This window comes from Oncorhynchus masou, chromosome 15 (genome assembly GCF_036934945.1).
Source record: "Oncorhynchus masou masou isolate Uvic2021 chromosome 15, UVic_Omas_1.1, whole genome shotgun sequence".
Taxonomy (NCBI): Eukaryota; Metazoa; Chordata; class Actinopteri; order Salmoniformes; family Salmonidae; genus Oncorhynchus; species Oncorhynchus masou.
Window position 1 is genome coordinate 53094652 of NC_088226.1, and position 24965 is coordinate 53119616.

Consider the following 24965-nt stretch of genomic DNA (forward strand, 5'->3'; position numbering starts at 1 on the left):
CACTCGGGAGCCATGAACAATATAACCAATATATATTGTCCTGTTAATAACAGGGTTAATAATATATATGTGATAATATCAACTGACTTTAATATCAATCTAAATTAATAATTATAATAATTGCTTTGTTTAAAAAATATTTATATTTTGGAGAATTTATTTTCAAATAATCTAAAATGAGTGAGAAAAAGGCCATTCTTGAACGTGGGGTGAGACATTGTTACTAATTTGTAAATAAAGTCAGCTTGTTATTTAGAATGATTTTTTTTCTGTTTTTAGAGGGAGAGAAACCAACAACCTACAATGACCTCTTGGGGCACCCAGTTCAGGGCAGCACAGGTATTGAATCAGCATCTGTAGCAACACAGCTTGCACCGCTATGCAGTGTCTAAGACTGTTGCGCCACTCAGGCGCTGTCAATACTGCCCCCCTTGGATGAATTGCGTGCCCATAGTAAACTGAAAACAAATCTGTCCAAAATTGCTAATATATGCATAGTATTATTATTATTGGATAGTAAACACTCTAAAGCTTCTAAAACCGTTTGAATTATGTCTGTAAGTATAGCAGAACTCACAGGGCAGGCAATCTCCCAAACTAGTTTTGGCATCCAGAAAGTTGGGGCAACTTTGACGTCACCCCCCCCACCCTTGCAAACCAGCTATGGATCTGGAAACACTTTCTATGTCTTCCACGAGATGTCCTCTATCAGTAGAGCGTTTAATTGCGCAAATCCCGGGAGCTTTGACCCTTTGGCAGGCAAAATAGTGGGTGTCGCGAGAAAATACATGCGCGTTCGAGCGCGAATTGTACACAGTCATCCATCCGTTCCAGAAGGTCTGAGAATAATTGCTTTTGTCCGGTTGAATCGCCAATTGTTTTGTACGTTTATAACATCCTAAAGCTTGATTCTGCACTTAGTTTGACCAGTTTAGTCGACATATAATATGTAATTTTGAAGTTTTGATGCGCAACTGTTCGCGACCAGAAGTCATTTTGGATGCATTTCAGCTGACACAGGTAGCCTATGCTACTATAACTACACACGAACTGAAACAAAACGATGCATTTGGTAAGTATGACTCTTCCACTACATTCTGATCGAAGACCATAAAAGGTAAGGGAATATTTATGTTGTAATTTTGTATTTCTGTTGACTCCAACATAGCGGAGAAATATTGCTTACGTCTGAGCGCCGCCTCAGATTATTGAATAGTGAACGATTTCTGTAACGTTAAAAAGAAATGTGACAAAGCGGTTGCATTAGGAAGCAATGTATCTTTCTAACTATATGTAGAACATGTATATTTAGTCAAAGTTTATGATGTGTATTGCTGTTATCTGGCATTATCTGGCGGAGCTATCTATAATTTCTCCGGACATTTTTGAGGATTTTCTGAACATGGCGTCAATGTAAACGGAGATTTATGGATATAAATTGCATATTATTGAAAAAAACATTAATGTACTGTGTAACAAGTCCTATTACTGTCATCTGATGAAGATTTTCAAAAGGTTAGTGAATTATTTTTCTTTTAATCCTGCGTCTGTGATTGCATCTTTTGGTCGACAAAATGGCTACATATCGTCTGTGTCTTTGTGGTGGTTTGACATACATATGTGCTATGTTTTCGCCGTAAAACATTTTAGAAATCTGACACGCTGGGTAGATGAACAAGGTGTTTATCTTTCATTTGAGCTATTGGACTTGTTAATGTGTGGAGGTTAAATATTTCTAAGAATCTTTTTGCATTCTGTGTGCCACCTTTTGAGTTGAGCGGGGGGGGGGGGTGCCCTTGGGGAACGTGTAGCGTGGACAAGATAACACAGTGTTAACAAACCTCCAGATGAGCTTCAATGTCATACAACACTCCTTCCGTGGCCTCCAACTGCTCTTAAATGCTAATAAAACTAAATGCATGCTCTTCAACCGATCGGAGCCTGCACCCGCCCACCCGTCTAGCATCACTAGTCTGGACGATTCTGACTTAGAATATGTGGACAACTACAAATACCTAGGTGTCTGGTTAGACTGCAAACTCTCATTCCAGACACATTAAACATCTCCAATCCAAAATGAAATCTAGAATCGGCTTCCTATTTCGCAACAAAGCATCTTTCACTCATGCTGCCAAACATACCCTCTAAACGGACTATCCTACCGATCCATGACTTCGAATAGCCTCCAACACTCTACTCAACAAATTGGATGTAGTCACAGTGCCATCCGTTTTGTCACCAAAGCCCAATATACTACACACCAATGCGACCTGTATGCGCTCGTTGGCTGGCCCTCGCTTCATATTCATTGTCAAACCCACTGGCTCCAGGTCAACTATAAGTCCCTGCTAGGTAAAGCCCCGCCTTATCTCAGCTCACTGGTCATCAGGTATATTTCACTGGTCATGCCCAAAGCCAACTCCTACCTTTGGCTGCCTTTCCTTCCAGTTCTCTGCTGCCAATGACTGGAACGAATTGCAAAAATCACTGAAGCTGGTGTCTTATATCTCCCTCACTAACTTTAAGCATCAGCTGTCAGAGCACCTGTACACAGCCCATCTGTAAATAGCCCACCCAACTACCTCATCCCCATATTGTTATTTATTGTTTTGCTCCTTTGCACCTCAGTATCTCTACTTGCACATTCATCTTCTGCACCTCTATCCCTCCAGTGTTCAATTGCTAAATTGTAATTATTTTGCCACTATGGCCTATTTATTACCTCCCTAATCTTACCACATTTGTACACACTGTACATATATTTTTACATTGTGTTATTGACTGTACGGTTGTTTATCCCATGTGTAACTCTGTGTTGTTTGTGTCGCCGTGCTTTGTTTTATCTTGGCCAGGTCGCAGTTGTAAATGAGAACTTATTCTCAACTGTCCGTCTGGTTAAATAAAGGTGAAAAAAAATAAAAATATTTAAAAAATGTGACTGGTTGAGAGTGGCCTACAGTACTACAGTAGGACCAAAATAATCCTAACAAAATAAAAACCTTAGTATTACTTACTGAAACTAAGGTTACACTGAAGTGCACAATTATCAGTTTCTATTTCGGTTTATGTCGCCCATTCATTGTCAGTTAGAGACACAGTAGGACCCAAAGCATAATCAGTGCTCTAACTCCCCCTTGAGCTGGTTCTGGAGCAATTAAGTGGTGACACAGGGTACCGTACTAAACCACAAATTACCTTTAAATCCCACAACATAATCGCAAAACTTTTGGTGGCGCAACCACTGTAGAATAAAATATTAAAGGTTTGAGTCTCACTGATGCCATGTTACAATAAAAAATACATGTGTTTGCGTGATTAATGCCTAAGAAAATACATTTACTGAACAAAAATATAAACACAACATGTAAAGTGTTGGTCCTGTGTTACATGAGCTGAAATAAAAAATCACAGAAATGTTCCATACTGTCACGTCCTGACCTTAGTTCCTTTGTTTTTGTCTGTGTTTTAGTATGGTCAGGGCTTGAGTTGGGGTGGGCAGTCTATGTTTGTTTTTCTATGTGGGTTTTTGAGTTCGGCCTAGTATGGTTCTCAATCAGAGGCAGTTGTCAATTGTTGTCCCTGATTGAGAATCATACTTGTGTTTCACTTTGGTTTGCGGGTGTTTGTTTCCGTGTGAGTGTTTTGGCCACACGGTACTGTTTCGGTTTTGTAAATTCACGATGTCATTTATTGTTTAGTGTTCTGAGTTTTAATTAAACATCATCATGAACACTTACCACGCTGCGCTTTGGTCCTCCTCTCTTTCTCCCGAAGACGATCGTTACACATACGCACAAAAAGCTTATTTCTCTCAAATATTGAGCACATTTTTTTTTATATATCACTCTTAGTGAGCATTTCTCATTTGCCAAGATAATCCATCCACCTGACAGGTGTGGAATATCAAGATGCTGATTAAACAGGATGATCATTAAACAGGTGCACCTTGTGCTGGGGACAATAAAAGGCCACTTTAAAATGTGCATTTTGTTCACACAAAACAATGCCACAAATGTATCAAGTTGAGGGAATGGGCAAATGGCATGCTGCAGGAATGTCCACCAGAGTGGTTGCCAGAGAATTTGATGTGTGTGTCTTTCCAAATCATGTCCAGTCGATTGAATTTACTACAGGTGGACTCCAATCAAGTTGTAGAAACATCTCAAGGATGATCAATGGAAAAAAGGTGCACCTGAGCTCAATTTGAAGTCTCATAGCAAAGGGTCTTTATACTTATGCAAAAATGTCTATGATGATGAGGATCATTTTTTTAAATCCATTTTAGAAAAAGGCTGTAAAGGTCAAAATATTTGGAAAAGGGGAAGGCGTCTGAATACTTTGCGAATGCACTGTACATGTATATTTAGTTCATTAACCAGACGTTCTTATCACACCATAGTTCCATAACACTTCTGATACCAATGCTATGGAGAAAGGGGGCCACAAAATGGTGAACCGCTATAAAAAAAAGGGTATAGAAAAGTATTTTGTATTTTGAAAAGTATCTTGTTACAAAATACATTGGAGTTTTATTCAGCCCAGTGTCATACAAATGACAAAATACTCAGAGGTAATTAAAATACATATTCTAAATACACAGAAATACTGCCCATCTCTGATCAGTTTTTAATACAGTCACATATCTGTTGATACTGAAAGGACACGAAATTGTATAATACTCACGTCCTGGTTGCTCATGTCCCAGTATGGCCGCTCACCAAATGACATCACCTCCCACATGACGATGCCATAGCTCCACACGTCACTGGCTGAGGTGAACTTCCTGTAGGCAATAGCCTCAGGGGCTGTCCACCTCACCGGGATCTTCCCTCCCTGAGAGAGAAGAGAGGAGAAGATATTTTTTTAGACTTACATGTTGTGTCTCTTTGCACTGGCTGGTTTGACATAATATTTGACAGCTTGCTGCTTTTTATAGCCAAGGCCAAGTTGTCATAGCCAAAGACAAATTAGATTCCTATCTGTGAGCTTCCTCTTGCAAATACACTTCATGATCAAGAACAGAGCTTTACTGAAATCACCCCACCAATCACAGTGTATTTAAGCAAAACCTACAATTTCCATATTAAAAACATATGCAGCTGACTTAAAACAAAACCCTTTATATATCATTTTAAATATTCTATTGGAAAACATATGTTTCAACTTAAATGCTGACTGCAGGGATCTGTTGATGTACTTAGAAAAAAAAGACGAGTGGTACATCTGTAATGACTGAGTGTACCAACAACACTGGCATACCATGCAGTTCTTTCGATAAACATTGATGAACGATGTTCACGTCATAATCCTTATTATGCACACAGCACACCCTGGAGGGATTTCTCTATGCAATTCCTGGAGGAGTGTACAGCACCAATTGGACTGAATGTGTACACTTTTGGATAAGCCTAATTTCAAAGGAACTGAGGGCTTACACAGCCCTCCCGATCTAGCTACATGATCTACAGGGATACTTTTGATGAGTGTGCGCTGTCAGTGAAGTGCTGGATCTCAGCTATTGGAGACATCTGGAACTGGTTTTATTAAAGACCTCTGTAAACTCTGTCTGGAGTTCTGGACAGAAAGTCATGAAGCACAAGGTTCTGTTCTAATTGTTCTGGGCAGTGTCTTGAGTTGAAAAGCCTGTGCTGTGAATGCAGGACTGAGAGAAATTCCCACTGAGTGTTGAGCAGGGAAACCTCCATGAGTAATATTCACATGCCAACAACAGCTAAATGGATCTGATGCTTGCAAGTCAGTTGATGACTCAAGAATAACAGAATACCAAGGATCCATTTTACAAGGAAGATATTTGATGTGGAATGTATTCAATGTGGCAACAGCCAACATGAGAGTAATCATTGTTCAGAAGCATGCTTTGAATCAGACTCTCAGTTCTTAGTTCTTGTGCATTTCATTTACAGCAGCTTTGAGCCACTTTCCAATGCATGTTCTTTAGCCCCCCGGAGGCGAGCTCAGCACAGTCTCTTCCACAACAGAAGAAAGGAATGCTACAGCATAAAACAAATACTACAATCCCAGTATTTCCTGCTGAACTTGTAATGGTTGGCTAGATTGAGGCTGCATTGCAGATCCCCTATAATTAACCATGTCGGAGGTTTTGAATAAAGCGAATTGTTGAAATGCAGAGGCAAACAAAAGGCTTGGCACACACTGTATGTACATAACGAATAGTCGACATTCTCTCTCCCAATAAAAACAGTGAGAAGAGAGAATTCCCTCAGGGAAACAATGAAACTATGAAAACTTAAAAGTGTGCTGACAGTATTAAAACAGGGTCTACGGAACAGAGCTCCAGACACGGAGTGAAATACACTCTTAGAAAAAGAAGTTCCAAAAGGTTTCTTCGCCTGTCCTCATAGGAGAACCCTTTTGGGTTCCATGTAGAATCCTCTGTATTAAGTGTTCTACATGGAACTAAAAGGGTTCAACCTGCAACCAAAAAGGGTTCTTCAAAGGGTTCTCCTATGGGGACAGCCAAATAACTATTTTTCTAAGAATGTATAGTGTAGGGAGTGGAGAAAGGTGTAATGTGCTGTTCTTTGGTACAGCATTCCTCGTGCTGGTTACTCCATGACTGTTACTTAAATGAATGACAATAATTATTGATTATGTATTTGACTCTTCTTTTTGAGGGGTATGCTACCTACATACAACAATACAGAAACAACCTACCCTGTATCTCTGTATCCCTAGCACAAAAACAGGCAAACCTCTCTACCTCTCCTCTGCCCCCCCCCCCCCCCATTTACACACATATAACATAAGCTCATATATCTGCCACAGAAAATCATAAAATAGTAATGTGAAGCCTAACCAAATGACTTAGTTTTTCCAATCTTCAAGGATAAATTAGACTATTAATATGGCAGAGGGGTGATGAAAAATGCATTTCATGCCAGCCGGCAATTTGGTTTATGATTCCATTGGGTGAAGAGAATGGCACTTATTCTGTAAAAAAAAATCCAGGGGTATCGCATTTCCCATCACACGTTCTTGTTTTATAGCACAGTTAAACCCAAATCAATATGGCCTTATCATTGGGCCATTTCTGCAAAGCAGGCGTTTCCCCTCTGTCTCCAGTGACTTTCATCCAATTTTAAAGCCAAGTGGTTTCACACTGTCCAAACCATGAGTACATTTATCTATATGGCAGGAAGAAACCCAGTATCAATGGGCATTTAGAGAACAGTACAAATGATATTGATATTCTCTGGAAGAATAGTTTGTGGAGAGATACAAGTAGCTATAGTGCAAGCATTACATGTACCTCCCTAACATAAAGTACTCCCATGAAGTACTCCCAAGTACTCCCATTAGTTCGCTTATCGCACTCTAGCGACACCTTATGGCGGGCCAGGCACCTGCAGACTGACCTTGTTGTCAGTTGAACGGTGTTTCCTCCGACACATTGATGCGGGTGGCTTTGGGTTAAGCGGGCGGGTGTTTTAAGAAGCATGGTTTGGCGGGTCATGTTTCAAAGGACGCATGACTCGACCTTCACCTCCCTAGTGCGTTGGGGAGTTGCAGTGATGAGACAAGATCAAAACTGGGCAGAAAATAATAAAATCCCCATCAATATCCGTCAGTTTAAGCTGCATCTCATTACATATTTAAAAAAAAACTTTCAGAGCCAACCAAATAGAGAGCTTGAATAAATAGGGAAAACCAACAGAAAGAAATCAATCGTGTTGTTCAGCAGGGCAGTCGGAGGTGCACAGGGCAGAGCTCGTTAGGTGAAAAGGGCGACCCCATCCTGTTTCCCATTTCAAACAGCAGCGGAGCAGCTCAGCTCTTGTAATGGAAACAGCTCGCCTGTTGGCCATGTGCATTTCTCATGTTGAGCTGGGATATGATGAGATACTCATGCACTGGAGCTCCCACTGACATTTATTTTATTTTAACAGGGAGTCCCATTGAGATCAATGTGAACAAGGGCTCTTTCACAGGGGAGCCCTACACACAAGTTACATAATACAATACAATGCAAATATACAACATTACAAACACACCATGAAAAACAATCACATTCATCAGCAAAGAGGTCCTTAATCAACATTTTGAACGGCCTGAGAGGCACCAATACATTCAGATGTAGTGCATTGTTTCCCAACTCAAGTCCTCCAGTCCCTCCATCAACACATTTTTATTGTAGCCCTTGACAAGCACACCTGATTAAACTTGCCAACTAATCATCAAGCCTTCATTGAGTTGAATCAGGTGTTTTTGTCTGGGCTACAACATAAATGTGTGCTGTTGGGGTTAATCGACGACCGGAGTCCATCCCTGAGACTGGGTATGGTAACTCGTACGTCTAAAGGCTATTCATTCTTATGTTTAAGTTATTTTTTATTCATAATTAATTTACAACACACACAACATATCACCCTAACCAAACAACAACAAACAAAACACCACATGTAAACACATGACAACATTGTTATTTCTCCTCCTTCACATTTCTAGACTTTCCTTCCTTTACTTTCCTTCCTTCTTTTCCTTTCTTTCCTTTACTTTCCTTTACTTTCTTTCCTTTACTTTCCTTCCTTACTTTCCCTTACTTTACTTTCTTTCCTTTACTTGCCTTCCTTTACTTTCCTTCCTTTCCTTTCCTTTACTTTCCTTTACTTTCTTTCCTTTACTTTCCTTTCTTTCCTTTCCTTTCTTTCCTTTACTTTCTTTCCTTCCTTTCTTTCCTTTACTTTCCTTTCCTTTCTTTCCTTACTTTCCTTTACTTTCCCTTACTTTCCTTTCTTTCCTTTACTTTCCTTCCTTTACTTTCCTTCCTTTACTTTCCTTCCTTTACTTTCCTTCCTTTCTTTCCTTTCCTTCCTTTACTTTCCTTCCTTTCTTTCCTTTCTTTCCTTTACTTTCCTTTCCTTTCTTTCCTTTCCTTTCTTTCCTTTACTTTCCTTTCTTTCCTTTCCTTTCTTTCCTTTACTTTCTTTCCTTCCTTTCTTTCCTTTACTTTCCTTTCCTTACTTTCCTTTACTTTCCCTTACTTTACTTTCTTTCCTTTACTTTCCTTCCTTTACTTTCCTTCCTTTACTTTCCTTCCTTTACTTTCCTTCCTTTCTTTCCTTTCCTTCCTTTACTTTCCTTCCTTTCCTTTACTTTCCTTTACTTTCTTTCCTTTACTTTCTTTCCTTTACTTTCCTTTCTTTCCTTTACTTTCTTTCCTTTCTTTCCTTCCTTTCTTTCCTTTACTTCCTTTACTTTCCTTCCTTTACTTTCCTTCCTTTCCTTTCCATTCCTTGACTTTCTTTCCTTGACTTTCCTTCCTTTACTTTCTTTTCCTTCCTTTCTTTCCTTTACTTTCCTTCCTTTCTTTCCTTTACTTTCCTTTCCTTTCTTTACTTTACTTTCTTTCCTTTCTTTCCTTTCCTTTCTTTCCTTTACTTTCTTTCCTTTCTTTCCTTACTTTCCTTTACTTTCTCTTACTTTACTTTCTTTCCTTTACATTCCTTCCTTTACTTTCCTTCCTTTCTTTACTTTCCTTTACTTTCCTTTCTTTCCTTTCCTTTCTTTCCTTCCTTTACTTTCCTTTACTTTCTTTCCTTACTTTCCTTTACTTTCTTTCCTTTACTTTCTTTCCTTTACTTTCTTTCCTTCCTTTCACTTTCCTTCCTTTCTTGTCTTTACTTTCCTTTCCTTTCTTTACTTTACTTTCCTTTACTTTCTTTCCTTTCTTTCCTTTACTCTCTTTCCTTACTTTCCTTTACTTTCTCTTACTTTACTTTCTTTCCTTTACTTTCCTTTCCTTTCTTTCCTTCCTTTACTTTCCTTCCTTTCCTTTCTTTCCTTTACTTTCCTTCCTTTCCTTCCTTTCCTTTCTTTCCTTTACTTTCCTTTACTTTCTTTCCTTTACTTTCCTTCCTTTACTTTCCTTCCTTTACTTTCTTTCCTTTACTTTCTTTCCTTTACTTTCTTTCCTTTACTTTCTTTCCTTTACTTTCTTTCCTTTGCTTCCTTTACTTTCTTTCCTTTGCTTCCTTTACTTTCCTTTCTTTCCTTTACTTTCCTTCCTTTCCTTTACTTTCTTTCCTTTACTTTCCTTCCTTTACTTTCCTTCCTTTACTTTCTTTCCTTTACTTTCTTTCCTTTACTTTCTTTCCTTTACTTTCTTTCCTTTGCTTCCTTTACTTTCTTTCCTTTGCTTCCTTTACTTTCCTTTCTTTCCTTTCCTTTGCTTCCTTTCCTTCCTTTACTTTCCTTCCTTTACTTTCCTTCTTTTACATATCACAATTTCATCCTAACAAATAATCGAAATACAAATGTTGCATACTGTACATGGGAGGGCTGCAACAAATTTTGAAGAACAATAAATAAACAGGTAATTAATATTATGAAATGGTAAAGGTGGAGACATGATAAAATTGGCAAATTTGTCATGTTCACAATTTGTATAAAAAGACACAGTATTATTCATTGGTATATGGATTTTGTATCAATACCCATGGTTAATTACATAATATAAATAAGACTTTCCCCCGTTTTCGTTCACTCCAAGACAGTATCTTCAAACCTAGCTCTTTTTTTTCATATTCCTTGAGCTTTACATTTGCTATATTTCTTTTCAAATTTGACAGTAACGAATGATGTTAGGTACAGTTAGGTACAGTTTTCCCAGCGAAACAAAGCTCATAGAAGAGAAAGCAGATTCAAATGGATAGGGATGGTTGTACTTCATCTCACTATCTCCCTCCATTTCTTGTCATTGGGAAAGCATTAGACAGATGGAGATTCTATGGTGTATGGGTCAATCAGACAACCATGTCATCAGCATCTTAATGTGGAGTGGCCCTCATCTCACGTAGTCAGCCTGCGACAAATAGAGTTGAGCAGAGACAGTGGAGCAGGGGATGGGGCAAACCAGGAGTGGCTGAGTTTTAATTAGCAATCGGCAAATAGAGCACAGACATCACCCTCCAGCCTCCCCTCAGCCTCCCTCAGTCATCCACCCAGAACCACAGGGTCAGCCCTCTGGGCCAACCATGACAGGATCAACACACACGCCCTCTCTGCCATAATCACCCACACAGTCCCATAGCCATTAACTATACACACCGACAGACACTAACGTTTTCTAGGCAAGGAAATTCAAAACAAGGAATCTATAATATAGACTACAACTCAATAGTGTCTCATGAAACACAAATTAAATTCAACTACTCTCTGATTAGATCTACAATACATCTTTGTAGGCAAGACAGTGTAGCCGAGCAGAGATCTTAGATGACACTCGCAGTGTTGTCTATCACAACGCTCCTGCAAGCAGCAATCAATAATTTGTTATCATCTATAAATGTGTGAGAGAGGGTGTCTTAGCATAGGCAGGCATGCACCCATCTCAGACATGGGTTGTTATTTCATTCATAATGCCAGTGTTGGAATTCTACATTGTGAGATAATTCTATGAACTTTGTTAAAGGGAAATATAAAATTGCATTGTGTGCTTTTAGAAGGTTGAGATGTTCTGATTAGAGCTGTTGTGGAGGCAGGGAGAATTTCATTATAAAGTTCTGCCTCTGCACACAGACAGACAGATACAAATAAATAGGACTAGGTTTCTCTCTTGAATTTAAAGAGATTCTCCAGTACTTTTGTATACTTTTTAGCCAGTAGTTCTGAAAGTAGCGCTCATGAGCCAAAAGTAGACCCTGAAAATGGTGTACTACATCACATACTGTATATGTAGATATATGCACCACATCATTGCTCTCGCTCTGCTGTGTGTGCATCTTGCAAGCGGTCACTCAAATGGCAATGGGCTGAAGCTCATTGGATAGAACTCAAATTGCTAGGGCGCTGGCCCAAGTGGGGGACAATGGCATAGCACAACTTCCAGAAAAAACATTGCTTTCAAACTAGGGATTTAGTGGCTAATTGAGGTAAGTCAGGAATTCTGCTCATATATTATTCATGTGTGAACTACACTGACACATCCAGCCCAAAGCTGGAGGTTTAAAAAATACTTAGAAGTTGCAAAAGTTCCAGAGCATGTCTAAGTTCTAAACATTGTGAGACAAAATCATCACAATTCATCAAAGTGCATTTAGCTGAATAATTATAGATGCACTGTATATATTTTGATACACTACATGACAAAGTATGTGGACACCTCCTCATTGAACATCTCATTCCAAAATCATGGGCATTAATATGGAGTTGGTCCCCCCTTTGCTGTTACAACAACCTCCACACTTCTGGGAAGGCTTTCCTCTAGATGTTGGAACAGTGCTGTGGGGACTGGCTTCCATTCAGCCACAAGAGCATTAGTGAGGTTGGGGTACTAGGCCTTGCTCGCAGTTGGAGTTCCAATTAACTCCAAAGTTGTTCGATGGGGTTGAGGTTAGGGCTCTGTGCAGGCCAGTCAAGTTCTTCTAAACCGATCTCGACAATCCATTTCTGTATGGACCTCGCTTTGTGCACGGGGGAATTGTCATGCTGAAACAGGAAAGGGCATTCCCCAAACTGTTGCCACAAAGTTTGAAGCATGGAATAGTCTTGAATGTCATTGTTTGCTGCAGCGTTAAGATTTCCCTTCACTGGGCCTAGCCCGAACGATTAAAAACAGCTCCAGACTATTATTCCTACACCACCAAACTTTACAGGTGGCAGTATGATCACCACAGACACAATGACATAACCATGGCCATGTCAACTATTGAATCAACCAACTCTCTCTTGACAAAGAGATGTTTCACTTTGTACTGGACCATAAGATTTTTTTTTTTAGAATGTGCTCCAAACAAACGGGGAGGTAAAAGGCCAGCCAGAGAGGGTACTCACCAGGGAGCTGGTATAGATGGGGTCTGATGTGTCGTCCTGTAGGTAACGGGACAGGCCAAAGTCAGACACCTTACACACCAGGTTGCTGTTGACCAGGATGTTGCGGGCGGCCAGGTCTCTGTGGACGTAGTTCATCTCTGCCAGGTACTTCATGCCCGCCGCGATGCCACGCATCATCCCCACCAGCTGGATCACCGTGAACTGCCCGTCATTTTGCTGCAGGACAGGGATTAAATAGGATGTCATGTCACATTGGAGTTAATGACATAATAAAGTGCCAGATACGTGGGATAATGATGCTCCCATTATCTCTCTAAAATGTCCTCATTGTGTTGGAAATGCAAAAGTACACATTTTAGGTTAAAAAATTCTCACACATTTATTTCTGGAAAAAATTATTGGCTGGGCAGCTTGTGCAAATATTTCAAGTTATTGAGTATTGAGGAAGAGCACCATATATGCCCTTTTCCAAATGTTACCAAATTGTCATTCATTGATGTAATAAGTGTTCCACTTGACTTGGGGCCCGTTTAAGGAGTGTGTGTGTGTCCATTAAGCCCCACATTGGATTCATGTCTTCGATCACTCTCTGTCTCTGCTCCTTATCCTCAGCGTGGCTGTTTATTAGCGGCCCCCACCAAGGTGGATAACTCCCTCCCGTGAGGCACGGCAGGTCTGACCCTACGCTGTGGCTTCAGTGGGCATCTCCAACACGCCAAGCAGGGCACTCATTCAACTGTTGTCTTTCTGCGCCAGCAACAGGGGCATGCCAGGAGAAAAACAACCCAGAAATCGATGTCCACGGGAGTCAAGTGCGGTGGCTCGGAAGAGGGCCTGGTGAGGGAGAGGACATCAAAGGGGTGTTCAAAGCCCCGTTTCAAATGAGTCCAGGATCAAAGGGAGGAGGAAACAGGTTGGAAGAATTAGAAAACTGGGCCACATATTGATTGTGTTCCATGTTGTCTGTTTCCAAGGAGGAAGAAGAAACAGTAAACTGTGCCAGGCTGGCACTTTGAATCAGGGCACTGTGTATTAGCTATGCTGCCTCAAAGGGCTCTGGGTGGAACAATTTCATTTATGCTAATCTCATGAATTATATTACGAAATATTGAAGGTTATTGACAAATATAAGACATTTTTGTTCATTCATGCCAGGGTTGTTTATCAGATCTCAATTTCCTGCTATATTAAATACATTTATCCTCCAGGGAGTTTTAAATCTCCATTTTCTTAATCCTTTTAATAACTAATCTCAATAATCATACTTCACTGTTAGTGTGAAGCTGTCAAATTAGCAATAAAAGCTTTAGCTGATTAATCAATATGATTGATATATGAAACCACACAGTGGCCCTATAGCTCAACCCAGTGTATAATCCGATGCAACAGAGGTGAAAGCTGGAGCCGGGGCTGGTGTGCTGACCAGAGGAGGTAAAAAAGGAGGATGTGTCCCAAATGGGCCCCTATTCCCTATAAAGTGCACTATATGCTTTTGACCAGGCCCAAAAGTGGTGCACTATAAAGGGAATAGGGTGACATTTAGAACATAATGAGAATAACAAAGCAGCACTCACCCTCAGGAAGGAGTCCAGGGCCCCATTCTCCATAAACTCTGTGATAATCATGACTGGCCGACTCTTGGTGACCACGCCCTCCAGTCTGATGATGTTGGGGTGGTCAAACTGGCCCATGATGCTGGCCTCAGACAAGAAGTCTCTTCTCTGCTTCTCCACGTAGCCCGCCTTCAGGGTCTTAATGGCCACGTACAGCTCCCTCTTCCCAGACGGTTTCAGGCGACCCTTATACACCTCTCCAAACTCGCCTGGAGGAAAAGACATGATAAATTACATTATTACAAAGCAAACTATTAGTATGCAAGCTGATATCATGTATTTTCACATCTTATTCTTAAGCAATAAAGCCAGAGGAAATGTGGTACATGGCCAATATACCAAGGCTAAGGGCTGTTCTTATGTACGACGCAACACAGCGTGTTTTGTTTTGTCATACCCATGGTATATGGTCTGATATACTATGGCTGTCAGCCAATCAGCATTCAGTGCTTATACCACGGGTATGACAAAACAGTTATTTTTACTGCTGTAATTACATTGGCAAACAGTTTATAATAGCAGTAAGGCAGCTCAGGGTTTGTCATATATGGCCAATATACCACAGCTAATGGCTGTGTCCAGACACTCCGCGTTGTGTTGTGACCAAGAACAACCCTTAGCCATGGTATATTGGCCATATGCCACAACCCCTTGGGCCTTATAGCTTAAATATAGCACATGTACAATCAAAAGTCTGCATAAAGATAAACACTGTATACGCGACAAGCACAGAGATGAAGAGAGTGTTACACTCTGGCTCCCTGTGGTACCCATTAACATAGAGCCCAGTTTCAGAGTCATAAGACAAGTTCCAACATGTCAAACACCAGTCAGTGTGAGGATCGTTCTTTTGCTGAATGCACAAATATATCAAGTCAAGTAAAAAAAAAAATCCTGGCAGATAAAATCAGCATGAAATATAGATTAATGGAAAGGAGTCTAGTTACATATTAGCAGTTTTCACTGAGATAGTGGCTAACATTGCCCTCTGTAAAGAGAGCAAGTCTGTTAAGTGGAAAGGGTTCTTTCTCTCTAAAAGCAAAACAAATCAGATGGAAAGAGTGGTTTTCAGAAACAGAATATCTGAGGTAAGACCAAATGTCTCCGACAGTTCCTTCATCCAACACCCAGATACAGGTAGAGGGGAAGTGGAAAAGAGAATTATAGATTCACAGCTTTCACTGCAGCAGAGGCAGAGAGATTCTCCCCCATGTTACTGAATGTTAGGTTTCCCTTCTTCCCAGTCACCTGCACCAATGACCTCCTCAATCTTCACACAGGATACGTCTATCTCTTTGGCAAATTCTCGGACGGCTTCGTTGGGGTCCTCGTAGGTGAAGGGATCGATGTAGATCTTCATCGCTGGCGAGCCAGAGAAATGGGTGGGGCATGCCATGGGGGAGGGACAGCTGGACATGTCCGGTCTCAGAGAGTGTTCTGGAACAGAGGACAGAAGGAGTAGAGGTTTGGATGAGCACGGGAAACAAACAAATGTATCATCAGTAGTGTTGCAAAGGGAGGGTAAACTACCAGAATGTTGGTCACTTTAGAGGATTGTATGGCCCTTTTGGGTACTTAAGATTATCACAGGTGTCTGTAATTATCTCTGGCCCTCTATGTGACCTTATCACATGTAAAATATATAAAATAATCACATAAGATTATTTTTAAATAAAAAATTGACTGACGAAGCTGTAAAACCTTATTCTAAATTAGGGCTGTCAAACAATTAAAATAATTGATTTAGTTAGTGGCATTAGCTAATCTCGATTAACTGCAATTTTAGATTTTGCAATCCATTAGAAAAGCAGTGCATTGAGTTATGAGTATATTATGTTCAGATTCTAAGGGAAAGAAACACAAAATCTGTATCAGAATGTTTTTAACAGCATTTTCATCATAAACCCAAAAGTCACTGTAACATTAAGCTAAATCACATTAAAATCCAATCCTATTTGTCACATGCTTCCTAAACAACAGGTGTAGACTATCAGAGAAATGTTTACTTATTGGCCCTTCCCAGCAATGCAGAGAGGAAAAATGGAATAATTACAGAAAAATAATAAGACGAGGAATAAATACACAATGAGTAACAATAACTTGCCTATATACACAGGGTACCAGTACTGAGTAGATGTCAGGGGTATGAGGTACTGTAATTGAGGTAGATATGTACACATTGGTAGGGGTAAAGTGACTGGGCAACAGGATAGATAAACAGTAGCAGCAGCGTATGTGAGGAGTCAAAAGAGTGCAAACAGGGTCCATGCAGATAGTCTGGGTAGCTACTTGAACAACTACATTGAACAAAAATATAACCACAACATGTAAAGTGTTGGTCCTATTATTCACGAGCTGAAATAAAAGATCCAAATGTTACGTGTGCAAAAAAAACATATTTCTGTCAGGTTTTGTGCACAATTTTGTTTATATGCATTTCTCCTTTGCCAAGATAATCCACCATCACTCTAAAATGTGCAGTTTCATCACACAACACGTTTGTCACACAATCGTTTGAGAACAGCCACCCGGACATCTGATGAAACTGCAGGTTTGCACAACTGGAGAATTTGTCTACAAACTGTCAGAAGCTCATTTGCATGCTCATCATCCTCATCAGGGTCTTGAGCTGACTGCAGTTCGGCGTAGTAACCGACTTCAGTGGGCAAATGCTTACCTTCAATGGACACTGACATGCTGAAGTGTGCTCTTCATGGATGAATCCTGGTTTCAACTGTACCGGGCAGATGGCAGACAGCGTAGTGTGGGCGAGCACTTTGCTGATGTCAAGGTTGTGAAGAGTGCATCCCATGGTGGCAGTGATGTTAAGGTATCAACAGGCATAAGCCATTGACAACGAACAGAATTCCATTTTATCTATGGCAATTTGAATGCACAGAGATACCGTGATGAGATCCTGAGGCCAATTGTTGTGCCATTCATCCGCCGCCATCCCTTCTTGTTTTAGCATGAAAATGTACAGGCCCATGTCACAAGGATCTGTAAACAATTCCTGGAAGTTGAAAATATCTCAGTTCTTCTATTGCCTGCATACTCACCAGACATCACCCATTTAGCATGTTTGGGATGCTCTGGATCGACAGCATGTTCCAGGTCCCAGGTCCCACCAGTAAAGCTCCTCCTTATCTCAGCTCACTGGTCACCATAACAACACCCACCCGTAGCACGCGCTCCAGCAGGTATATCTCACTGGTCATTCCCAAAGCCAACACCTCCTTTGGCCACCTTTCCTTCTAGTTCTCTGCTGCCAATGACTGGAACGAATTGCAAAAATGGCTGAAGTTGGAGACTTATATCTCCCTCACTAACTTTAAGTATCAGCTATCTGAGCAGCTTACCTATCGCTGCAGCTGTACACAGCCCATCTGTAAATAGCCCATCCAACTACCGACCTCATCCCTGTATTGTTTTTACTTACTTTTTTGCACACCAGTATTTCTACTTGCACATCATCATCTGCACATCTATCACTCCAGTGTTAATTTGCTAAATTGTAACTACTTTGCTACTATGGCCTACTTATTGCCTTACCTCCTTACTCCATTTGTACACACTGTATATAGATTTTTCTATTGTGTTATTGACTGTACCTTTGTTTATCCCACGTGTAACTGTGTTGTTGTTTGTGTCGCACTGCTTTGCTTTATCTTGACCAGGTCACAGTTGTAAATGAGAACTTGTTCTCAACTGGCCTACTTGGTTAAATAAAGGTTAAATAAAATTTCAAAAATAAAAAATATATGGTGTTCACACCAGATACTGACTGGTTTTCTGATCCACGTCCCTACCATTTAAAAAAAAGATATCTGTCACCATCAGATGCATATCTATATTCCCAGTCATGTGAAATCCATAGATTGGGGCCTAATTTATTTATTTCAAATTGACTGATTTCCTTATATGTGACCCGATTCAGGAAACTAGGCGTATGTCGTAAATCACAACTTCACAGGATAGCCGTTTGAACGTAAAACAAAACAAAATTGGGGGGAGGAAATGCCTTCCCGAACATGTGAACTTTCATGTGCTTTAATAACAAACCTTTTAAATTATGAACCTTGTTGGTTAAGCCACAGAAAACGATTGGCTGAGATAATGAGTGGGCTGGGCATGCCGAGAGAAGAGTTCGGATTGTTCTGCCACATAGAGGGCTTCTGTCTATTTGAGCTCATCAGTCTGTGTTGGTAATCCTGTCGAACACCGCTTTAAAAATTGTTTTATTGTGTATTGGAGCTGTATTAAGCTAGCTATATGTCTTAAGCTAAAGAGCACTGTTAGCTAGCCAGCTAACGTTAGCCAGCTGGCTCCCTAGATGACGTTATTATTCATTTCCCAGAGCCGTTTGCAATTCTAGTTAGAGCCTAATGTTAGCTAGCTAACATTGAACCAGGCTGTTTATCTCCCAGCACTGTGGCATTGTTGGCACTGTTCAATGTTGTTTAACGAGCTAACATTAGCTGGCTGGCTCATTAGCTAACGTTAAGTGACGTGTGTACAACATCCGTTGAATATGGCCGGTATCCGTAAATGTCTGCAAAAAAGCGTAATGAAATTGTTGCCAGCAGAGCTGGTTAGGCAAACAAACAAATCATCGGCCAGAGTGTCAAGTGTGCGCTCAGAGATCGAAACAAGTTGAGTGGGGCTTAAGCTTAAGAGGGTGTGAACAATGCTGAATGGGTTTAGACAAAGAAGAGCTCTTCACTAGATACCAAATCAGTCAAAGGCCATTTTCATAAAAGTGAGTTTACAAGTTGATCAACATTCAAAGCAGAATTACTTTCCCATTGTTTCTCAAATGCAGTGTTTGGTATACCATTTTGTAGCTCTGAGTCTCTACTTTTATCCAATATCAAAAACACAATTTCAAACATAAGACCAAATCCAGGTGGTGAGTCATACAGTATATGAACTGTAACTCTTATCTTTGAAATTATTGCATGTTGCATTTTTGTTCATTGTATTTATCAATCTTACAGCCTGGAGGTAGATAGAAGCTGTTCAGGGTCCTGGTGCTTTCAATTTCTTTGTATTTTTTTTAACCTTTATTTAACTAGGCAAGTCAGTTAAGAACAAAATCTTATTTACAATGATGGCCTACACCAGCCAAACCCAGATGACACAGGGCCATTTGTGCACCGCCTCATGGGACTCCCAATCACGGCCAGTTGTGATACAGCCTGGATTCAAACCAGGATGTCGGTAGTGACGCCTCTAGCATGGAGATGCAGTGCCTTAGACCGCTGTGCCACTTGGGAGCTGGTGCAGTTGTATAACCTTTTGAGGATCTGAGGGCCAATCTGAAGGCCCAGAGGGACGTATTTTCAGCTTCCTGACTGGGAAGAAGCATTGTCATTCCCACTTCACGACTGTGTTGGTGTGTGTGGAACATGATAATTCCTTAGTGATGTGGACACGGAGGAACTTGAAGCTCAACAAGATAGGCAATAAACAGCAACAGCAGCGTATACGATGAGTCAAAAGAGTTCATGCAAAAAGGGTCAATGCAGATAGTCCGGGTAGCTATTGGATAACTATTGAAAGAGATGAGTGGGGCTAAGTCTTAAGAGGGTGTGAACGATGCTGAATAGGTGTAGACAAAGAAGAGCTCCAGTAGGTGTACAAAAACATTCAAGGGCCATTTTCTCAAAAGTGGGGTTAAAAGTTTATCAACTTTCACAGCAGAAATACTTGTTCCTCAACAGCAGTGTATGATATGCCATTTTGTAGCTCTGAGTCAAGGCTGTCAGTCACAAATATAATGGTTAAGTGTTCAATGTTGTAATTTCACTTCTGAGTTTTTCCACTTTACTAGTGAAATAGTCATTGAAATGATTGGCAATATCAAAAGGTTGTGTTATAAATTACTTCAATGAACGATGGAGATTAATCAGGTTTTCTGCCCATTTAAGGTACTCCAAAGACTTTTTCCACTTTTTGATGTCATAAATGTTGGTTTGGTAATATAGGTTCTTCTTATTTCTGTTAAGTTTAGTCACAAAATGTCTCAGTTTAAAGTATGTCAACCAATCAGCTGAGCAGCCTGGTTTGTTTGCCACCTCTTTTGCATCATTTCTTTGAACCATACCATTTTTAAATGAATCATCAATCCAAGGGGCTCTAACAGTTCTCACAGTTATTTTAACAGGTGCATACTTGTCAAGAATTGGCATGAATATTTTGACTAATACTTCCAGTGCTGCATCTGGATTCACTTCCTCTTACACATCAGACCAACATACCTTTTTTTACATCTTCAACAAAAGAGTCCTGAGTAAACATTTTGTATGATCTCTTATAAATTACTTTAGGCCCAACCTTTGGCACTTTAGTTTCCTTGTAATTACCACAATGTTATGGTCACTACAGCCAATGGGAACTGATATTGCTTTCGGAGCAAAGCTCTGAAGCATTAGTGGAGATATGATCAAACGTGTATGTCACAGATCCAACACTATTGGTAAGCACTCTAGTTGGTTGAGTGAGATCCTGGGTCATATCACAGGATTTTAGTCACAGTTAGAAGCTTCCTCTTGAGAGGACAGCTAGTTGCTAAACAGTCAATGTTCAGGTCACCCAGAAAATAAACCTCTCTGTTAACATCACACATGGTATCAAGCATTGCACACATACAGTATTATCCAAATACTGACTGTTAGCACTTGGTGGCCTATAGCAGCACACCAAAAGAATAAGCTTTAGATGAGGCAGGTGAACTTGCAACCCCAGCACTTCAACATCATTTGATATGAGATCCTCTCTAAGATGTACCATTATATTGCTACTGCTGTATTACCAAAGGAATTATCTCAGTAAGTTTCAGAGATGGCCAGCATATGAATGTTATCCAATGTTAGCAAGTTAGTGAATTCATGAGCCTTATTTCTAAGGCTACATACTACATGCTTTAGTATGGGCTATTCTTAGCCCTTTCCTGGGTAGCTTATCGGAGATAGACATAATGTGGAAATAATAAATAAGTAAAATAAAAGCCAGTCAGTAGTCAGTCAATCTAATAGTCAGTCAATCAGGCACTTGTGAGTGTCAGTTGTTGTGTGTGCATGTGTGTGATTTTGGGTTGAAGCTACTGACCCAGAAGCTTGGCTCGCTCACTCTTCTCAGGCTTTTGGGAGGGAGCGTGGACAATGAGCTTGTCGAAGCAGATATAAGCAATGTCCCCACGCTCTCTAGCAGCTTTCATAGCTGAGATAAGTTCTTTCCACCTCTGACGCACAGGTTCTAAGAAGTCCTCATTGAGGAAGATGTTGGTTCCTCTCAAGTTCTTGCCTCTCTCCAGATCTTGTCCTTGAAGCTTAGGAACTTGACCACTATCAGCCTGAGTCTAACCTGGGCTGGTTATAGGTTTTCCAGACATGTGGGTGCGCTCCGCCTCAATCTTCCTATGATCCGTTTGCAGCTGTTCAGTGATAATCTTTCTCACTTTCTCCTCAGACTCCATCCAGGTCTCATGTGGAGACTCTGATATCCCATCCACAACAATGTTATTCTTCTTAGATTGTCCCTCTAGATAGTATGTTTTTCCAGTCATCTGTGATAATGATTCACAGACAGTGCTGATGTCATCTTGTGTGGACAAAGTTTGTTGTCATCTTGCTGCAAGTCTCTTTCAGAACATCCACATCTCCCTGGAAGAATTGTAAACTGTTCTTAAGTTCTTGGACTTCTCTGGTTAGATTGTCAATTCTTTTGTTAGTTGTGTCCACCAGTATTTGGATAAAGCTCTCAAAGCTATTTACCTGATGCTGTAACAATTGCTTATAGACATCAAATCAAAGCAAAAACACATTTTATTGGTCGCATACACAAATATGCTGATCTTTGCAAATTTGCAGGTGCAGCGAAATGCTTTTGTTTCGAGCTCCAACAGTCCATTAAAACCTAGTAATAATAAAACAAATATAAAAATACACATAATTTAAATATACAGTTGGAAGTTTACATACACCTTAGCCAAATACATTTAAACTCAATTTTCACAATTCCTGACATTTAATCTGAGTAAAATTCCCTGTCTTAGGTCAGTTAGGATCACCATTTTATTTTAAGAATGTGAAATGTGAGAATAATAGTAGAGAGAATGATTTATTTCAGCTTTTATTTCTTACATCACATTCCCAGTGGGTCAGACGTTTACATACACTCAATTAGTATTTGTTTGCATTGCCTATAAATTGTTTAACTTGGGTCAAACTTTTCAGGTAGCCTTCCACAAGCTTCCCACATGTAGTTGGGTGAATTTTGGCCCATTCCACATGACAGAGCTGGTGTAACTTGCTCGCACACACTTTTTCAGTTATGCCCAAAAATGTTCTATAGGATTGAGGTCAAGGCTTTGTGATGGCCACTCCAATACCTTGACTTTGTTGTCCTTAAGCCATTTTGCCACAACTTTGGAAGTATGCTTGGGGTCATTGTCCATGTGGACGACCCATTTTAACTTCCTGACTGATGTCTTGAGATGTTGCTTCAATATATCCACAGAATTTTCCTCCTTCATGTTGCCATCTATTTTGTGAAGTGCACATGTCCATCCTGCAGGAATAGCACCCCCACAACATGATGCTGCCACACCCATGCTTCACGGTTGGGATGGTGTTCTTCGGCTTACAAGCCTCCCCCTTTTTCCTCCAAACATTTTTTCTGAGGTCTTGGCTGATTACTTTAGATTTTCCCATGATGTCAAGCAAAGATGCACTGAGTTTGAAGGTAGGCCTTGAAATACATCCACAGGTACACCTCCAATTGATTCAAAATTTGCCTATTAGCCTATCAGAAGCTTCTAAAGCCATGACATAATGTTCTGGAATTTTCCAAGTTGTTTAAAGGCACAGTCAACTTCTCACCCACTGGAATTGTGATACAGTGAATTATAAGTGAAATAATCTGTCTGTAAGCAATTGTTGGAAAGATGACTTTTGTCATGCACAAAGTAGACACCCCAACCGACTTGCCAAAACTATAGTTTGTTAACAAGAAATTTGTGGAGTGGATGAAAAAGAGTTTTAATGACTCCAACCTAAGTGTATGTAAACTTCCAACTTCAACTGTATATATTTAAAAAAATATATATATCAAAACGACCAATGTCAGAGACCGGAATAAATAAAAAATGCATATAATGTATAGAAATACACATATAAGGGTGTGTAAATACAGTATGGAGAGTATATGAATAGAAAATATGTGTACAGCAGTAGTGAGATAGAATGAACCATAACTAGAATAGCTGTCACGTCCTGCCCATAGAGAGCCCTTACTTTCTATGGTAGAGTAGGTCAGGGAGTGACGTGTTAAACGTTGTTATTTTCCCTCATCAATCTACACACAATACCCCATAATGACAAAGTAAAAAAAGTTTTAGAAATGTTACCAAGTTTATAAAAAAACAACTGAAATATAACATTTACATAAGTGTTCAGAGCCTTTACTCTGTACTTTGTTGAAGAACCTTTGGCAGCGATTACAGCCTCGAGACTTCTTAGGTATGACACAACAAGCTTGGCACATTATATTTGGGGAGTTTCTCCCAATCTTCTCTGCCGATCCTCTCAAGCTCTGTCAGGTTGGTTGGGAGCTGTTTCTGCACAGCTATTTTCAGGTCTCTCCAGAGATGTTATATCGGGTTCAAGACTGGGCTTTGGCTGGGCCACTCAAGGACATTCAGAGACTTGCCCCAAAGCCGCTCCTGCGTTGTCTTGGTTGTGTGATTAGGGTTGTTGTCCTGTTGGAAGGTGAACCTTCACCCTAGTCTGAGGTCCTGAGCAACCTGGATCAGGTTTTCATCATGGGTTTCTCTGTACTTTGCTCTGTTCATCTATCCCTCGACCCTGACTAGTCTCCCAGTCCCTGCCACTGAAAAATATTCCCACAGCATGATGATGCCACCACCATGCTCCATCGTAGGGATGGTGCCAGGTTTCCTTCAGATGTGACGCTTGGCATTCATCAGGCCAGAGAATCTTGTTTTTCATAGTCTGAGAGTCCTTTAGCTGCCTTTTGGCAAACTTCAAGTGAGCTGTCATGTGCCTTTTACTAAGTGGCTTCCTTCTGGCCACTCTACCATAAAAGCCTGACAGGTTGAGTGCTGTAGAGATGGTTGTCCTTCTGGAAGGTTCTCCCATTTCCACAGAGGAACTCTGGAGCTCTGTCAGAGTGACCATCAGGTTCTTGGTCACCTCCCTGATTAATGCTCTTCTCCCCCGATTGCTCAGTTTGGCCAGGCAGCCTGCTCTAGGAAGAGTCTTGGGGTCTAAGGCATTGCATCGCAGTACAAGCTGTGCCACTTGAGATTCTGAGTTTGAGTCCAGGCTCCGTCGCAGCTGGTCTACACCCTGGGAGACCCGTGGGGCGGTGCAAAATTGGCCCAGCGTCGTCCGGGTTAGGGGAGGGTTTGGCCGGCAGGGATGTCCTTCTTCCATCATGCACCTGTGACGGGCCGCTGACACAGTCGCCAGGTGCAAAGTGTTACCTCCGACACATTGGTGCGGCTGGCTTCCGGGT

At 40.6% G+C, this 24965-nt stretch overlaps 1 protein-coding gene across 1 annotated transcript in view; it reads right to left on the reverse strand.

Moving 5' to 3' along the window:
• Nucleotides 1-24965, reverse strand: part of LOC135556435 (ephrin type-B receptor 1-like) — a 180997-nt gene that overhangs the window by 6924 nt on the left and 149108 nt on the right. The window contains exons 10-13 of the mRNA XM_064989642.1: nt 15675-15863; nt 14388-14635; nt 12814-13029; nt 4684-4833 (exon numbers count right to left, since the gene is read on the reverse strand). Of these exons, the coding sequence (XP_064845714.1) occupies nt 4684-4833; nt 12814-13029; nt 14388-14635; nt 15675-15863 (803 nt within the window). The remainder of the gene's footprint in view (nt 1-4683; nt 4834-12813; nt 13030-14387; nt 14636-15674; nt 15864-24965) is intronic.